The sequence below is a fragment of the Miscanthus floridulus genome, chromosome 7, assembly GCF_019320115.1.
Source record: "Miscanthus floridulus cultivar M001 chromosome 7, ASM1932011v1, whole genome shotgun sequence".
Classification (NCBI taxonomy): Eukaryota; Viridiplantae; Streptophyta; class Magnoliopsida; order Poales; family Poaceae; genus Miscanthus; species Miscanthus floridulus.
In genome coordinates, this window is record NC_089586.1 from 114,477,998 (window position 1) to 114,496,653 (window position 18,656).

Consider the following 18,656-nt stretch of genomic DNA (forward strand, 5'->3'; position numbering starts at 1 on the left):
TCATTAGAGATATACACATGCACATATATGCCGTCACGAACTCGCTGATGTTATATTTCTGGATTAAATTGACCATGAAAATGCCTAATTATCTAACACCTGTTCCCATGAATATCAGGATTGATATACTCCAGACTACTATATTTCTAGCAGTGTCTGGTATGGAATGACGTGTTTTGTCTCTGCATATGTAGACCCATATTCTCCGGCTCATGGTTCATTTAGGTCCTCATTATATGTTAATCAAGGTTTGGGCCATGCCAATAGTTTGTTTAGTTTTCTTTTTCTTCACAGACAAGGTATCTGCATTAGGGATAAATGAAGCCCGTGCATGTTTTCAGGTGCCCTACCGATCTTAAAAGCACAACATATAGTTGGCCAGCTGATGGAATGTTCATCACAATGACAAGAGCAGATTTCTCGTGATGTGTTCTCAACCCCTTGGCAATTATTAGGTGTGAGATTCAATTGTTTTTCTTCCCTACGTGGCCTTTAGGTCCCGTGCTTGATTCTCTTATAGAAAAGGTATGTCACCCGCACACCATCAACTCTTCTGAAATTATTCCTACCTACATTCAAATATTATAAGATAAACAATCCATGTCAAATAATATGTGCCCTGAGATATATTGCATCTCAGAGAATCGCTCTCAGTAAGGCTTCATAATGATATTTCTTCTATTTAGCTATGTCCATTTCCTACGTTGGAGGTAGAATGCATATTTACTTTCTGCTCATTATGCCTAAAGTCATAGTTGTATCTACTTGGGAAGGTCCATTTGGTTGCATTCCAACAACTAACACCACCTGGGTTTGGCAGACACAGATTGGGACCTGTTGGTTAAGAAAGCGAAAACCAAAGAAAAACAGAGATAGTGGATCATTGTTTACCTTTTGTGGCCTCTTACTCTAGAGTAATAAATAAAATGTTAATTGCTTGGTCTACGCCATCTTTTTCAGACTGAACTGTTATTAAGAACCATGACACTACTACGTTTCATAGGCTCTATCTCTTCGTGTTGTAGGCACTATTCCTTACTAAACTGTTGTGAGACTTTTTAACATATCAAACCTTTCATGCTTTACAGGTGACCAATTGGGATGCAGCCACTACACGGAATGTGTGCTGCTATCAGGCATTTGGTAAATTGCTCAGACATGCACACTACATGCCATTATCTTACGCTTCACAGACCAAGTAGATCTAACGAAAGCAAATGGATAAACATGTTCATCCAGCAGCTGTGCGGTGTGCCTCAGCCTCCATTGGTGACCTTTCTGACCGTGAACCAAAATACTAAAAACCTTGGCAGCGCCGTCAACCCAGATGTATAGCCGCTCCGTCAACCATTGTGTGTACAAAATATGTATAGTTATGTGCAAGACAGCATTGCTACTTATCATGCTGCCTATGTACAAAGCCACTCTGTGCTATACACTGTTATGCAATGTATAAAGTACTGCATATGCTATCAGGTTAGAACATCGCTACGTAAAAAACCAATGTTCCAGCTTCCCTATATAACATATATGATGGATGCATTTCCGCCTAACTTGCGACATGCGCAATGGGGCGCGTGATGGACTAGTGAACTATGAATCATGTGAACTAGTACAAGGCGCGCGCCCCTGCACGCGAGCACAGGTGACCATCTTTAGGTATGTACAGGTAGGTCTTATACGCTACACACACTGCTGATGTATATAATTAGGGTACATTTTGATGGACACACAGGATGCATATGTTACAAGTGGCTGCATATTTCATACAGATGTGGCGAGAGCAAGCGAAAGTTGTTAGGTCTGCACAAGCAGGATCCATACACAAATATTGACGATGTACATAATTAGGGTACCATGGTGGATACACGTACAGGATCTATATATTACATACAGCTAGGCATATGATACATAGGAGGGCCTGATCCTTTATGCCATCAGACGGTTTGTTCAGGTCTGCAGTTGACGATCAGGTAACGCGGCGACGCAGCCAGCGGTGCGCTAGCTGGAGGAATCTGTTTTTAAAACTATAGGATGTAAGCTGTTTGTGGCTGGGCAAACATAACTTCAACTGATGGGATAATGGGGCTGTACCTGTGTTCTGGTAGTCAATTAGGGAGATCATGGTTCCCAGCCATCAGACGGTTTGTTCAGGTCTGCAGCTGACGATCAGGTAAGGCGGCGGCGGAGTTAGCAGTGCGCCAGCCGGAGGAATCTGTTTTCAAAATTATATAATGTAAGCTGTTCGTGGCTAGGCAAACATAACTTGACTGATGGGATAATGGGGCTGTACCTGTGTTTTGGTAGTCAACCAGGGAGACCTGAACATAACTTCTGCTAGGAATTAAGCTAAGGTGATAACAGCCATTCCATAATTATGAACAATAATTTCAGAAAGAATCATGCAAGCAAAGAGCCCATGCAGGCTGTTGGTAATAGAACACATGTAAACCAAAAAAAAAAGCACCAAGAGCTGCATAAGAAATTCACCAGGTTCGCATCCTGTGATATCCATGGTTTTGTCTTGAACACCAACAGCGGAGCAACCCTTAATCTGAGAATAATGGGACTGAAGGGAAGACATCGATATGATAAAAAGGAAATGGGAAAATAATAAAAACTTCCTACAGAACTCACTCAAATGCCGCAGGATGGGTTTAGACTATTTCTGCCGGTAGCACTCCCAACAGGCTAGCCAACCTATGTGGGGAATTTTTTTCTTTAATCAATGAGCAAAGCACCGAAGGACAAAGCAGAAAAAAGGAATATATGGAAAACAGATGTTAGAATGCAGAAATAATAATAAATCAAAGGGACATACAGGAAGAGGGCGTGCTGGAACCGGGAAATTATCTGAACAACAAGCGCCTCACAAGAAGGACATGAACTGAACATGTGAAATAATGAAAAGTATGAACATGAACGCAAAGAGATGAATGCAATCAAGAAGACCACACCACGGATAAGTAATAATTCAGTAGCAGATGATACATGGTTATGGAATCTAGTACGTTCAATAGTTGGGATAGCCATGTTCCAGTTATGATTAGGAAAGCAACTATAATTCTATCTTTGTTCATTGCCGAGCAAACAATGGCAGATAGTAAGGTTGGTAAGCAAGCGTTTTTGTAAATATCATTGAGCAAACAAATATAAACTATATATGTTCCCCTTGTCTATAGCGAAAAATAGAGAGCATGGTATATGACGAATTTAACATTTAATATAACTAAATGTAAACTACTACTGCAGCCACCATGTACGAACTAAAGAATCGTTTATGAATAGGAGTGTAATGTCAATCAAATCAGCATGCTTTATCGGAACTAAGCCATGTAGCATAGAATGAAAGAGTGATCAGTGAGCAGACCATGTCTCATATGACAGTAGAGGGTAGTTTCCTACCAGGGTGAATCAGGTTGTGAGGTTGTCTGCACATGGAACAGATATAGTAACCTATTGACTGAATTTACAATGCAAAATTTAAGAATAACTAAGGAAATAAATTTGTAGATTTTCAGAATAGGAAGGTAGGAGGCAAGAGCAACATAAACATAGCTGTGCCAAGAGGTATGTTTGCTGCTGTATTTGTATTTGGCTAGCTCAAGGCAATACGATAACATAAGAGTAATAAGAAATGTAATACACCAAGGTACAGGTAATCATTCCTTAAATGAAGATTAAGCTATCTTTGCTCGCAGTTTTATACTGTTTCAGTCTAACTTATAAATAACTTCTAAAAATGTGCTACTTTACGTTGGTCTAGGAAATTCAGAAGGAGGGGAAGGGAGAGCAACATAAAGATGCATTCCTGAAACATGATCTCTAGGCTATTCACTGATATGGCAAAAGATGGCAGAGATAGCCTAAATGGCCACTGTACATAATAACTAAAAGATGTTAACGCATACATGTTGTACCAGCACCATGGAAACACTAACTCGAGTGTCGTCCTCCAAAAGTCATGTCGTTAGTGACGAGGCATTCCAATTTCATTGGACCAAAACATACAGTTCAGAAAAAGGACTAATTATTTCTGAGCTCCCGCCAAGGATCAATTACTGGCAGGGTAAAAATGGTAATGACAGATCATAAAAAAAACATAGAGGAATGGTTGCTTTTAGGCTATTAGCTATAGAGAAGCGATAAAAAGAAGAAAAGAGGAATGCTATTTTCCAGTAACCGCTGCACTGGGTACATAAGTCCTATTCTTTTTTTTTCTTTATAGAACAGTCAGGGTAAATTCAATCTAAAACAAATTGTGGATAGGTAACAATTGTTCATCTAACTGGAACCATATAAGGGACTTACCGGACACTGCATCATTTAACTGGAAGTTACATACCACACAAGGGATTTATCGGGCACTACATCTAAAAACCTAGCATAGAGATTTACACTTGTGTGGCTCTAGTTCATGGTATCATCAAAGGCTGGTCAACCAAGGCAGTGATAACTGAGAATGGAAAATTGAAAACTGGTAGCTCTGTATAGTAGGGCTTAAAAAAGTTTGAAGTGCAAATAAGCAAGCATAGGAGTAAAAAAAACAAACCAAAATGGTATCTTTGAAATTACTTGAACCCCTCTCCTTTTGTCGACAGCCCAGGAACCAAGACTTGCAAAAGGGCGTACCCAGTGCAGAGAGCTCCCGCTCTGTGCGGGGTCTGGGGAAGGGTGTCAGTGGCAAGCCTTACCCTCGCCTGTGCAATGCGAGGAGACCGCGACTCGAACCTGGGACCTTCCGGTCACAGGCGGTAAGACTCTACCGCTTGCACCAGGCCGGTTGCAAGGGGACAATAAATAACTGAAATGCTGATGTTATCTCAAAATGCTATCTCAAAATTCACTTATGGAATGATGATGTCGTTTCTCGAACCAAAATTCACACACAAGAGTAAAAGTTATTCTGAAAAACCTGGGCGAGCATTAGCCAAAATAACTTAGCTAAAAACTTGATGGAAGCAATTGTACTGTTGAGCAACTGTACTGCAAGGGAAACCTACACCTAAGTAGGGCAAACCATCAAGAAATTCTAGAATGCTATCAGGAGGGATTAAAACAAGGTAACGAGCACCAGCATCCACTCAAATTGTTTGTTCCAGCCCTACCAAACCTCAATATATCATCACCTGCATCATGTCGTTACAGGGCGATGAAAGCATAGATTATTAGCCTCTTGATGTTCCATATGTATAGCTTCTATCCACCACATGGCCCTGCACACCAATTTGAAATAATCAAAATCTATTATAATGATTTCAGATAGGTTAATTCTGAGAGGCGGACAGACCTTAAATCGTTGTAGTCCAAAAAAAAACAGCACCTAAATAGGTAGCAGCAAAATAGAAAAGGTAGAAAGAGATGCAAACAGCAGCAAGTAACTGGCCATTACCTGGAGCTATTGCAGTTGAGTTCAAAAAACAGCAGAGCGCATAATAATTGTACTGAAAACTCAAAGAAATAGGAGGCTGAAAACTGTTGACAGGCAATCAAAGTGTTTGACAATGTAATCCTTAGGAATAGGGCATGTGCTCAGAACCAGCAATATATAATTTGACGTCACAAGCACTGATCAGAGACAATGATCACAAGCCTAGAATGAACAAGAATGAATCTATGACTTCACAAGCAATAAACCGAACCTCAGATTGAACAGTTACGTGCTATTGACATCACAGGCAATGATCATAAGCAAGTATGAATGGAAAACCAAAGGCAAAGATCAGGCTAGACAAAGGGAAAATCTATCACATAGCAATGACATCAGAAACTCAGATTTCATAAGCAAGACCTAATTCCAGCCACATAGCATGCGAATAGCATGCGACTGAGTAGGCAATAAACACTACCTCTTATCGGTGCCTCCAAAAAAAAAGGGAGTACCCAGTGCAGAGAGCTCCCGCTCTGGTCTGGGGAAGGGTGTCAGTGGCAAGCCTTACCCTCGCCTGTGCAATGCGATGAGACCGTGACTCCAAAATACAGAAAATAGAATAGGCAGAAAGAGATGTAAAAAACAGGACAAAGCAACTGACCATTGCTTCAGCCATCATGTTATAGGTAGATCAACATGCAACAAAAAAATCAACATTGCTCATAATCATTGCCTCAGCTATGAACATAGTAGAGAGATGTAAAAGGAAGACACATCATAGGTCATGACCATTGCCTCAGTCATCTAAAAAACGAATGAGTCGTGAACCGTGGAAAGGTTGCCCATGATCATTGCATAAAACATTCAACATTTATGATGTGATCATCACAGCACTGGCCCATTCCCTCAAATCAAAATGTAACAGCAAGTGGACAGTGTACCCATCACTGCACATGACCAGAATGCAGAACAAACCCAAAAGCATCAGAACTGCAAATCAAACAAATATCATTGATATGGTCATGTGCTCAGATCAATGCCACAAACACGGGATAGCTCAAAGGAGCACCTAAAAACAGTCTGTTGGTTGGACTGTGCTGCGCTGCGCGGGGGCTCATACGCCGAGCTGCACCGCAGCCCGGGGATGCCGACGCTGGGGCCCAGCCGGCAATGCCGAGACATCGGGAGAGAGGGAGGGAGAGGGTGAGAGTGAGGGAGAGAAATGCGAGGGAGGGAGCGGCGGAGGCAGCGCGTCGGTGGGAGGGATCAATTTATTGGAGGGGCGACGTGGCCCGTTCCTGGCCACGAGAAGGCAATTTCGGGCGACGTGGCCGCCTGTATGAATTGCGGGTGACGTGGCTAGTTGGAGAAACCAGGGAAAAACATGGGTTTGGAGGAGTTAATTAGCTATCAACTGTGATGACAGTTTCCCACACAGAAGATAATTGAAATATAGGTGGTCTCCCATCCAGTGACGAAGCTAGAAAAAAATTAGGAGGGGCTGAACAAAAGAATAGAGGCTTTTTTATCTTCTCTCAACCTTAGCCCCTCCTATCTAATACAGATATGTATAAAATTTTAAGAGAGGGCTTAGGGGGCTCCACGTGCCAAGATCGGTAGGGGGGGGGGGGGGGGGGGGGGGGGGGCTAGAGCCCCCCTAGCCCCACCGCTGGCTTCGTCACTGCTTCCATCTGCAAAATTGAGTCAGGCTATGGTTATACTTTATGGAAACTAATGGGCCAGAAATGTGCTAATTATATATTTTTAACCTACGAGAAGCTTGAGCTGTCTATTTAGGCAGGCATGGTTCTACTATATGTCTATTTAGACCATAATGCACAAGAAATATGTAGAAATTTATCGAAGTTGGTATACCGCAAGGGGATAAACTGGTAAGGCTGAAAAAAAAATGAGTTTTTTTTTTTTGTCATCAGACAGACCGAACAATAGGAGACTACTGCTTTGTTCTAGAGAAGTAACCCTACAGCGACACAGCAAGTGCAAAAACATGATGATACCTCAGTCAGATACCATCACCTATTATCAAACCTAAACTGATCCAGGGCAAATTAATATTAATATTGAGTCTACTGCACAAACATGGATACCTCAATGAAGCCGATGTCCTTGGCTGCCTGCAGCACATAAGCGCATACTCATTGATGAGTTCGTGGGGGGACCCGGCTACGAAAACAGAAGCATGTTCACATATACAAGGCTATTCTGTGGTATCATAAAATAGACAGTTTGGACATGCAGGTAAAAAATGGTTTGCCGTAGACATTTTTTTTCCACAAATTAGTCTTCTATAAACAGGGACTCTTCTCTGTTGCGTAACCATCAGAAATTTCAATACCTCCATACTATAAAGCCTAAAGCAAACTCAGAAGTACCTGTGATGCAAACTTTGCTTTAAACATTGAACGTAGCTAGCAGCATTCAGTTTCGTACAGCATCGTAAACAACAATGGAGCAGGGAGAGCAGCTCTGCCCATGACATCGAGGGCTGGTGCTGGTCCGGCTCATTTCCATCCTCAAACCTCGGCCACAATAGTCAGCTCATCCACTCCTGGGTCTGCACAAAAGAACTAAAATGCGTAAAAGGTCGAGTTCGAATCCACCCCTTTACGGTGAACCAATGATATTGGTCTGATGGCCATGAGCAGGCAGAAGCAAAATTTTAAAATATGACACGGGATGCAACAGGATGGTGAGGTATTAGTTAAAGATGAGTAGACAACATGACAAAAATTGTTCAAAATAAAAATCCACTCTGAGTGGGGCTGCTCTCCAGGCTCAGTTAATAAACATTAACATGCATGGAAACAAACTATGGACAACGCCATCATTGCAGGATGACTGGTACATGAAGCGAACCAACTGAATAAATTATGGGGTAATGGACAACTAACATCTATGTTTCGAACGACACACACAAATATTTTTTGCTCAATGTTCATAAATGTAAATGAGCTTCGAGAACCAAAATGACAAAGCATGGTTGTCCTCATGTGCACAGAACTAAACATCTGGTAGCAAATTTAGTAACTCCATATGCCAGTCAAACTCGATGGAGCTATCTTGTAGGACACAACAAATTGTTAGGACAAATAATAGAAGTGAGGGGATAATTTTAGGGACAAATCTTGCAATAAACTAAGAACAACAATTCTGCAATGCATATATGTATTTATGTAATCTTGGAGGAGGCAAACAACATAGAAAACTATCAGTGACATGGTCACATTTGTAAGCAGGCCAGACCTTTCTGAAGCGCAGGTATGATTGGCAATGAGGCGCAGGTACAGTTGGCAATGCCCGGGAACATGCTGATTGGCTGACAATCATAATCATAACTGCAGCATAGAAAGTCATATAATTAGTTTGTAACGGAAAAAGACGCAGCACTATCAATGGGAGAAGATGCAGCACTATCAGGGCAGTCCCAATGGTGTATTGATGATGGTTTCTATCATCATTAAATGACTTGCCACGTAGGCAAAACGCTGACATGGCAACGTAATTAGTGAAGAAAGAGAGCAAAAATCTTAGAAATGGTTTCCTCATGAAGAAATCAGGTCTTCTCTTGATCCAATGCACTAAGAAACTATGAAATCGCCATTGGAGAGAAACCACCAGTTTCTAGGGGGCTCGTGCCGCACTTCCATTGGAGAAAGAAGATAGAGTTGGGAGAGAGAAAGAGAAAATAATTATTACTCATAGAAACCATGGGTTGGAAAGCAGTATTTTTTTTGTGCGGTATCCTATGTTATAGAAACTACTAGTTTCTTTCATTGGGACTACCCTCACATAATCAACAACCTGTAGAATGAGGCAATGATGAAGTAATGTTCACAAACTTAACATATGGGTTAGGAGGATGAATCTTGAATAAAAGTCAAAGGTGGTAGAGTGGGGATGTTGAACCTTGTCATCGTTGCCTGGCGATCTCGTATGGCTAGGGGGATGGCTTCTCTGTAGAGAGTAGAAATCAACTATATTAGTAAGAGGTCAAAGCAACGGGAGACCCAATTTCTTCGAGCCGAACTCATCTGTACGAACTCAGCAAGGGTTTCCTCAATTAAAGGCCAACATGCCGTCTAGCTATAGATCGCCGTCCACAGTGAAGGAGAGCGAGCGTCCGCGAGCGCTGGGAGAGAAAGATCCCGCAGGGAGCAGGGAACTTGTAGCCAAACTTTTAGCGAGAAGATGAGAACAGCCACCTAAGGTTTCCTGTAGCGCAGGCGCGCATCTCGTGTGCATATAGATCGCCGTCGACAGCGAGGGGGAGAGAGCCTCCGCAAGCGCTGGGAGAGGGATTTACCTCTTTATTATTAGGTACAGATATAGATTTCGAAAAGAAATACTTATATAGCAATACATTAATTGTCGATAAAACTTCTGCCATAACTAGTCAAGTGTTAGATTTTTCATTCAGCATCGCGGTCTCTACAATAGCACACTTCGATGCTTGAGCCTTCCTTCAACCTTCTCTCTCTGGTGTAAAAAATTAAACTTCTCTCTCTTGCTTCAAGCATCGGTAGTCTTTAGAGACATCACTAGGGCGTGAACACAATTTCCTCACATCCTCCACGGACTCCAGCAACTTGCAATTGCCAAAAGTTGGACCTCCTGATGCACCAAAGTTTCCAAACTTGAAGTTCGTAATGCGTCCTACCAATTCTTAGGCGAGCTCTCGCAACCACCTCCAAACCTCCAATGGCTTTCTCGCAGCATCATGTTCTTCTCAACAAATTCCTTATGTCATCGATATAACCGTTTTGAGTCAGTGGTACTCTAAACACTAAAGAGTAAATATTTATTAGTCATCTATATCCAGCATTTAGACCGTGTTTAGATAGAGTTAAACAGTCTAAATAAATTTATTTAGTACCACCAAAATATGCATATCATGCATATAAAAATCTAATATGCTAACATTGATACATAATTTGCGTGGGAGCAAGTACAATTTTATTGGTCTATTCGACTTCGTAGAGAAATGATGTGAACATATTATTTTCAAGGCAACATATTTTTTTTTGAGGAAAACAGGAGGATGCCAGGGCAACATATTGAACTTATTTCTAGAACATCCTTTAAAAAGAGAGCAATATATCACTTTTGAAGTTGCACGTTAGAGGCTATAGCTATAGAGATCTTCGTCAAACATTGTGGTTGTCTTTTAAAAAGGGTTACTCGTCTTTTTGACAATTTTTATAAAAAAAACAACTAGAGGCTCGAACTATAATAAGGATTTTACTTGTATATAATTTTTTTGCAGAGGCTCAAATAAAATTTTATTTTCTAAAAAACTCAAATATTTCGATACTTCAAGTCCTAACACTGCAAGGCCTTTATATATTCCTTGTTCCTTGAACCGATTGAATGACTGTTCAATATCCAAACTGTCCGCTCAAAGGGAAGAACCAAACGAGCAATTGATCCGAATGGAGCCTAGTGGCTGAGGTCTACTACTTGGCCCAGAGAGGCATAGCCGCCGGTAGCTTGTAGGCCTGTTGGCCCAGCTATTTTTTCTTTGTCTAAACCCAAACAACGGCCGAATTGGCTCAACAAGCTATGTTGACCTGGTTGGCCCAAACTTTGATTGTCCCATGGGCTAAAATATGGTTAAGAAACATGGTAACGAAAAATGGAATTGGTTTTATTCATCTTCAAAGAAGGACTGAAGAAAACTGTTTTTTAAATAGAAAATGAATAGAAGAAGACTAATAGGATTGCACATTGCACTGGTTGCTCCCTCAGATTTCTTCGTACGTAGTACCATCACTATTCATTTGGAGTTTACCATGCCAAAACATCGTAGGCCTACACGCACCTCATCAAACTCAGTAGACTTGGTACGAAGCATGTACAGTGTAGGTGCCTGTGCATAGCGACAAATTTTATCTCTCTCTCCCCCCTCCCCGATGGTGTCATTGACACCTGGTTCTTTTATTTCTTAAATAAATACTTAAAAGGTGGATAAAATGATTAAGGGCCTGATCAGTACAGCCAATTTTGGCCGGCTGCTGCTGTGTGTACTGTATATCTGTGTTTGAGGCTCTGCAGCCACAGCCTGCAACGCTGCAGGAGTAGCACAGCCGAGCACAACCTAATGGCTTGTTCATTCGGGCTATTCAGTCGACTTTAATTCGTACAAATCAGTTATGGAATAGTATTTTTATCTCATAATAAATTAGTTGTACAAATCAGTAGAAGCCGATTTAATAACAGCCGAACAGAGCGTAAGTTTCTGGTCGAAAAAAAGCTAAAGTTTCTAAGCCTGTTTAAGCGCTTATTTGCGTCGTAGGGTTTGAATTGAATTACCGTGCTTATCGACGTGGCAGGCTGGCAGCATCCTCTTTAACCATATGCATACAAAGCATGTTGTGCCACTTAGTTTAGAAAAACATGTTGTGCCTAAACACTAAATAAAGTCTCGCCGCACCGGCGCACCGCACCATATGCAGCATGTATACATATACATGGCGCTACCTGATACTGCTAGTCTGTTACCTAATAATACACTAGCGCCACAGCAGCCCTGGGCGCCACGATTGTGCGCGCATCCTTTTCTTCCTCGCCTTTGATGGGCGGGGACGAATTTTCGGCGCACGGCCGCGCAACTTTTATTTATCGGCCGCCGATGCCCGATAGATGGAGCTGCCTGGCGAATGGCGATGGATCGGTCACCGGTGAGGCCGCCACGCCCGGCGGAACAGCCGAACAGCTCACGTGGTTGGTGCCCCTCGGCGCCTGCCTGCCTCCACGAGATTATTATTCTTCTGTCATTTCCTGCGGGCAGCAGCTGTGCATTGCGGTTGCAGTGTGCTGCACCGAGATCCGAGGCGGAGCCTGTTCCTTTCGCTGAAATTTGACTTATGCTGATGTTTATATTAAAATAGTGAGAGAGAGAAATACTGTTCATGGAAACGAGCTAAGAGTCGGAGGAGGCGTCTGGCTGAAGCTTCGTTCCGATGAAAAGATTCCGTCACCGGTTAATCAGATGCAGATGCTGGCTACCTACATTCTCTTTTCTTCTGCAACAACTGCAACTCACTCAGTACTGCCTGCCTGCAGGAACATGATTACTACTCTATATGATATGGTGCCAGTTGATTACAGATCGATTAGTAGCATGCAGGTCACTTTCACCTTTTCTTTGTCGTCCTGGCCCCTGGTCGCGGGAAGTTATCAGCAGTAGTGTTTTTCTCTCACGATAAATCAAAGCCGGTTTTTCGGCCAACCAAACGGAAATGAAATCTGAAGTGAGAACGAGACTGAACTCATTAGCTATAGTAGCTCTGACCAAGCGGATATCTGTCAGAGGCAAGTGTACTTGGTAGTTGCTAGTGACAAGTACAGTATACGGAGTATACTCTATTTTCATGCTGGTCATCTCCCCTCCCCCCGTTGCATGTGGTAGGAGCTCTACAGATTTCAATTAAACGAGGAGAGAGAGTCGCCGATCCAGCACCAAGAGCTGAACCCACTAATGCATAGCATTTGGTAACCACCTCGATCGGTCTACCATCTGTCAAAGCTAGTACGAGCGATGTTGGACGCCATTTATATAACTGCTGAGAGTTCTGTTTAGACTGACAGGTGCGCTTAACCGCCAGCTTAATTGAGCATGGTTAGTAGAAGGCGGCTTCATAGTTGTGCACCTACCTTGGCTTTGGGCTGCAGAAAAGCAGCTACCTGTTGGCTGTCGCTCTTGGTCTTGGCTACCATCTCGCTGCATACATCACAGGGCAACAACAGTCCTAATTCTGAAGGCAACAATACTACCGGTACAGTCCATCGGCATACGGAATCAGAAACTTCCAATCAGAGAAATGGATCCAAAAATGAAAACAAGAAGAAGATGAAAAAAAAGTCTGATGCCTGAATTGATACGATGTCTCAGCAGAGAAAAGCAGTTATCGAACTATAGAAGCAGTGGTACTCAGGTGGTTGGACTGGATTAAAACGGATCGTTTTTCAACCGCTGATGCGAGAGACTGAAAGCTACCCGGGGATTCCCAAGCAGGAAGTGCGCGGCGCACCATCGGAATCTCTATAAAAAGGCCGCGAGGTGGTCGGGCTTAGCGTCATAGAGCCACAGGCCACAGACACCTCAAGGAGGACTGGCGAGGAAGCTGCTTTCAGACAAGATGGCGCTGCTTCGGCTTCTTGCCCTCTCGCTGCTCTTCGCAGTGGCCACTCCTATCAGGGACATCACCGATGCTTGCTCGTCACAAGTAAAGGGTACTGCTGCTCCTGATCTTTATGCGTTATTCGTTTTTTTTTCTGATAATTCGTGTGTTTGCTTGCTATGATTTTTTCTGCATGTAACTGATCAGGCTCGTAAACGATAGCATCTAGTGGTACTGAACTTTGACGACAGTACTGTTTTGTTTCATCTTTCAAATTAAGTGAAATTATCGGCGGCGCGAGATTCATGATCTCCAGACAGAAACTGAAACTACGTACTGTGGCCATAATCATAGCTCGAGCTGAATTGTTCGTGTGCAAAACATAGTTTTTTTTTCAAGCAGGGAGGCTGAACCTGTTGCCTTGTCCACGGCAGGCATAAAGCAAGTAATAACTGAACGAAAGCTGACAGCTAGGGTGGGAGCCAAAGGACTGATGGTCGAATCTTTTCAGCACTCGCAGTAAAATATTAACGACAAACTGTATGAAAGTATGTTAGGTACACGTATGTCCGTACTACTAGTAGATTATGCATACTTTGCATGGTTCCATCGCCACTAGCACCACGCAAAGCGTCCATAGTTAGGCCAAGATAGGCGAAAAAAAAGATAGGCGCATGTATTTTCTGACGGACAATCGGTGCTTACCCTTGTGCTACTGATAGCCTGGCTGGTGTGTGAGTCACATGTACACCGTCGAATTTCTTCTTCTTTTGACTCAAAACAGTGGAGGAGACACGCCGTCCATTTGATACCATCCATAGCCTAATCCATCAACCGTGGATGTCTGCTTCTGCCGACATGCATGTGCATAGCGTAGCACACAAGTATTTCTTTGGCAACAGCCATTTTGGCCAACTTATCCTGAGAAGATGAAATCTAGAGGCTTGAATTTACCGCCTTTTTGGAATCCATCGATCACACGGCTCCGATTGATCGGAATTGATAGCAATTCAGTGCCATGCATGACTCGTATGGCTTCACTCCACTGTCCACTAACTATGCCGAGTTGAGATTCAGATCATGAACTGAGTACTTGTTCCTCCGATCCACCCGTGAACGAAGCCAATCAATCCCTCCCCAATTCCCACCGCCAACCACCGTATCTATCACGTCCGCAAAAGGATGGCCGTCGAAGTGGGCAGCCAGCCAATGCACTCCTCTGCGTCAGAAACGTCACCGGACAGATATGCATGGTTTTCAATGCCGATCGAGATGGAAGACGCCTCCTTCAATTTCCCCTTTCTTCGCCATGAATCAGTGCCTGTGTCGGTGTGTGTACCCACGCTGGCGCCGTAGTGGCATCATTCATCAATAGTACCAGAAATGTGCTGTGTGCCTGTGTGCATAGCCGCTGGGTTACAGTGGTCCTGCCTCCTCTTTGAAAATACAGTGATTAACAATAGCAAAACAACTAATGGGTTCTACAATAGTACAATCCATTCATCATCAGTGAGGCAGTGTAGCAGCAGTGCAATCTTCGGCCCTGTTCGCTTCGCTGAAAAGTACGTCATGGCTGAAAATACTATTCGCTGATTTGTTGTGAGAGAAAAATACTGTTCCTTCGCTGAAACAGTACGGCTCATAAGACAAGCGAACAGAGCCTTCGTCGTTGACTCGTTGTCTTGCTGGGGAAATATCTTTTGTGGGTGTTTTGTGCGGGTTTTTTTCCTCACACAAAAACATAATGTGCACAATATGATTGGGCGGTATGTACTTGGGAGCAAAAGTCACGTAAGGCGTGTTCAAATGGATGCCACCTTGTGACTAGCCGACAACCGCTCCAATTAACCTGCTGCTGGCCATTTAGCACAATGTTTTTTTCCCAGCTAGGACCGTATCAACATCTTGTTAACTACCAACTACATGCATTAACATTCGTTTAAAAAAATACATGCATTAGCTTCGTTTCTTCTTCTTTTTTTTTACTTTTGTCTCGTTCTCGTGTTACATGTTCGTTCCGTAGTGAAATCGCACTGATTTAAACGAGGGTAAAAAAGAAAAGCTTACGTAATCTTCAGTGACCATGAGTAGTACTCCCTACCAAACTTAACTGCCCAAATAAGTGGCTAGAACTATTATGTGTTCTATGAATCGAACATGTCTCAAGCTTAACAGCTGAAGTATCACACGTGGTTACCCAAATTGTCTCCAAGCTAGGAGTACTATATACAGTACATATGAAAATTAGGAAAAGTTTGATGTCGTCAATAATAGCTTCTCTGCTAACTACCTCAAATTAACACGTCTAGGATGGAATTTAATACGATTACAACCAGTTGATGCGTACATCATTTAGCTACGCTCTAAGATCTAAAGCTGTCCTCGTGAGAGAGTGCTCGTGCATCAAGCTGTAGTTGTACGTACATGGTACATATACGTACCCTGTATGGCTGTATCACGTCATATGCATGATTGCCACTCGCCCACTCACAAGCCGTACCCCAACCTGTAAAATAAAGTACTCCGAAACTTCGATCTCTTTGGGAAGGACAAACAATAATCTTATGTAGATTAGGCTGCCTTTTCCCTGGCCATGCCAGTTCGTTCCAAATCCGATGACTGCTCTGCATGTTCTAAATTTTGTTCGGCTGTTATTAAAGTCGGCTGATAAGTCGGTCTCGACTAATTTGTTGTGAGAAAAAAATAATATATATTCTAGCTGATAAGCCGACTTATAAGGCGAACAAGCCCGCACTAGTCCAAGTTCACAGCAAAAACTAGTACAGATATATATATTTTTAAAAAGAACTACTCGTAGCATGGAACTGTACTACAGTATATATACTAGTACATGATTGTGTATTCGTCTTTATATTGGCCACGTTGCAACGTTTGGTAAGACGTCAGAACATTATATATGCTGCATCACTATCCAATCATATAAGGCTACTGGCTGGAAAACTACTGGCTGGAAAACTGCACGACAGCAACTGGTGCGGTAGCTAGGCTCAGTGCATGCGTACGTATTCGGTGTCGTGGCCACGACAATGCACTGATCGAAGACGAACCGAAGAAATAGTAAGGGATGCCTTTATAATTTCTTTACTTGCGCATTGGCATGCATGAAGCAGAAAAAAAAACGTTATTACAACGACCCTTGTCAAGATCGCTGTAAGTTTTCACGAATTAATTAACTGACGGAGATTCAAATTAATCTGAAAATGCAGATTTCCAGCACCTCAACAGCACGGGGCTCCACCTGACGCTGCACCACCCACGGAGCCCCTGCTCCCCGGCGCCGCTGCCCGCCGACGTCCCCTTCTCCGCGGTGATCACCCACGACCATGCGCGCATCGCATCGCTCGCGGCGCGCCTCGCCAAGACGCCGTCCTCGCGTCCCACCACACTGCGCGGGTCGTCGTCGTCCCCCGACGACGCGTCCCTCGCGTCCGTGCCGCTCGGCCCGGGCTCGTCCGTGGGCGTGGGCAACTACGTCACCCGCATGGGCCTCGGCACGCCGGCCAAGCAGTACGTCATGGTCGTGGACACGGGGTCCTCGCTCACCTGGCTGCAGTGCTCCCCCTGCATCGTGTCGTGCCACCGCCAGTCCGGCCCCGTGTTCAACCCCAAGTCGTCCAGCTCCTACGCCTCCGTGTCCTGCTCCGCGCCGCAGTGCAGCGACCTCACCACCGCCACGCTCAACCCGGGCGCCTGCTCCACCTCCAACGTCTGCATCTACCAGGCCAGCTACGGCGACAGCTCCTTCTCCGTCGGGTACCTGAGCAAGGACACCGTGTCGTTCAGCTCCACCAGCGTGCCCAACTTCTACTACGGCTGTGGGCAAGACAACGAGGGGCTCTTCGGCCAATCGGCGGGGCTCATCGGCCTGGCGCGCAACAAGTTGTCGCTGCTGTACCAGCTGGCGCCGAGCATGGGCTACTCCTTCTCCTACTGCCTCCCGACGTCGTCGTCCTCCTCCGGGTACCTGTCCATCGGCTCCTACAACCCGGGGCAGTACTCGTACACGCCCATGGCGTCGAGCTCCCTCGACGACTCGCTCTACTTCATCAAGATGACCGGGATCACGGTGGCGGGCAAGCCGCTCTCCGTGTCGGTGTCGGCCTACTCCAGCCTGCCGACCATCATCGACTCCGGCACGGTGATCACGCGCCTGCCCACGGGCGTGTACTCGGCGCTCAGCAAGGCGGTGGCGGGCGCCATGAAGGGGACGCCCCGCGCGTCCGCCTTCTCCATCCTGGACACGTGCTTCCAGGGCCAGGCGTCGCGGCTGCGCGTGCCCCAGGTCAGCATGGCCTTCGCCGGCGGCGCGGCGCTGAAGCTGGCCGCGACGAACCTGCTGGTGGACGTGGACAGCGCCACCACGTGCCTGGCCTTCGCGCCCGCCCGCAGCGCCGCCATCATCGGCAACACGCAGCAGCAGACGTTCAGCGTCGTCTACGACGTCAAGAACAGCAAGATCGGGTTCGCCGCCGGCGGCTGCAGCTGAGGAGAAGCTACACGCATGCACAGGCCGACTTGGTAAACTAAAAACGAGCAGCGCATCTACCGTCCGGTTTCGTCTCAACTCATCATTTCGATCGTCCACGAAAGTTAAGGTGGTGGATATACATGACAAGGTAAATATAAGATACAGGAGAACTGATGAAAGAAGTGTTTCTCAAGCACCTAGCTAGCTTAGCTTGGTGCCTTGGTGAACATGTTATTATTAAATTACCTCGTCGTTGCACAAAAACAAACACATAAAAATATTACAGGAGTAGGGTATTTATTGTAATCATTGTTCAGGCCAGATATGTGAAAAGTGGGTCTTTTAACTTAATTTGGAAGATGCATATATAGCACTCCAAAAGAAAAGATTCATATATATTCACATAGCCAACATGTTGTACTGTTGTAGACTAGTAGCTGCGCATATGCATGTAATTCTTTTGGCAACTCCTGATCAGAAAGTATTTACCCTTTGTATAGGAATAAATTAAGGTATGTGTATGTTTCTGAGTTCCACCGTCCTTACAACTTCCACGGATCCCTTCTATACCGTGGAAAATATTGTAACAGCAAGATACTCATATGTATCCTATGTATTTTTTTAAAAAGGAAGAATTTATTAATTTTCAATAACA

At 44.2% G+C, this 18,656-nt stretch overlaps 1 protein-coding gene across 1 annotated transcript; it reads left to right on the forward strand.

Annotated features, from left to right (window-relative positions):
- The first annotated feature begins 13,451 nt into the window (after positions 1-13,451).
- On the forward strand, positions 13,452-18,656 carry LOC136467639 (aspartyl protease family protein At5g10770-like). The gene is made up of 2 exons (XM_066466399.1): positions 13,452-13,624; positions 16,740-18,656. The coding sequence occupies exons 1-2, from the start codon at positions 13,531-13,533 to the stop codon at positions 18,017-18,019; spliced, it is 1,374 nt and encodes a 457-aa protein (XP_066322496.1). The 5' UTR covers positions 13,452-13,530; the 3' UTR covers positions 18,020-18,656.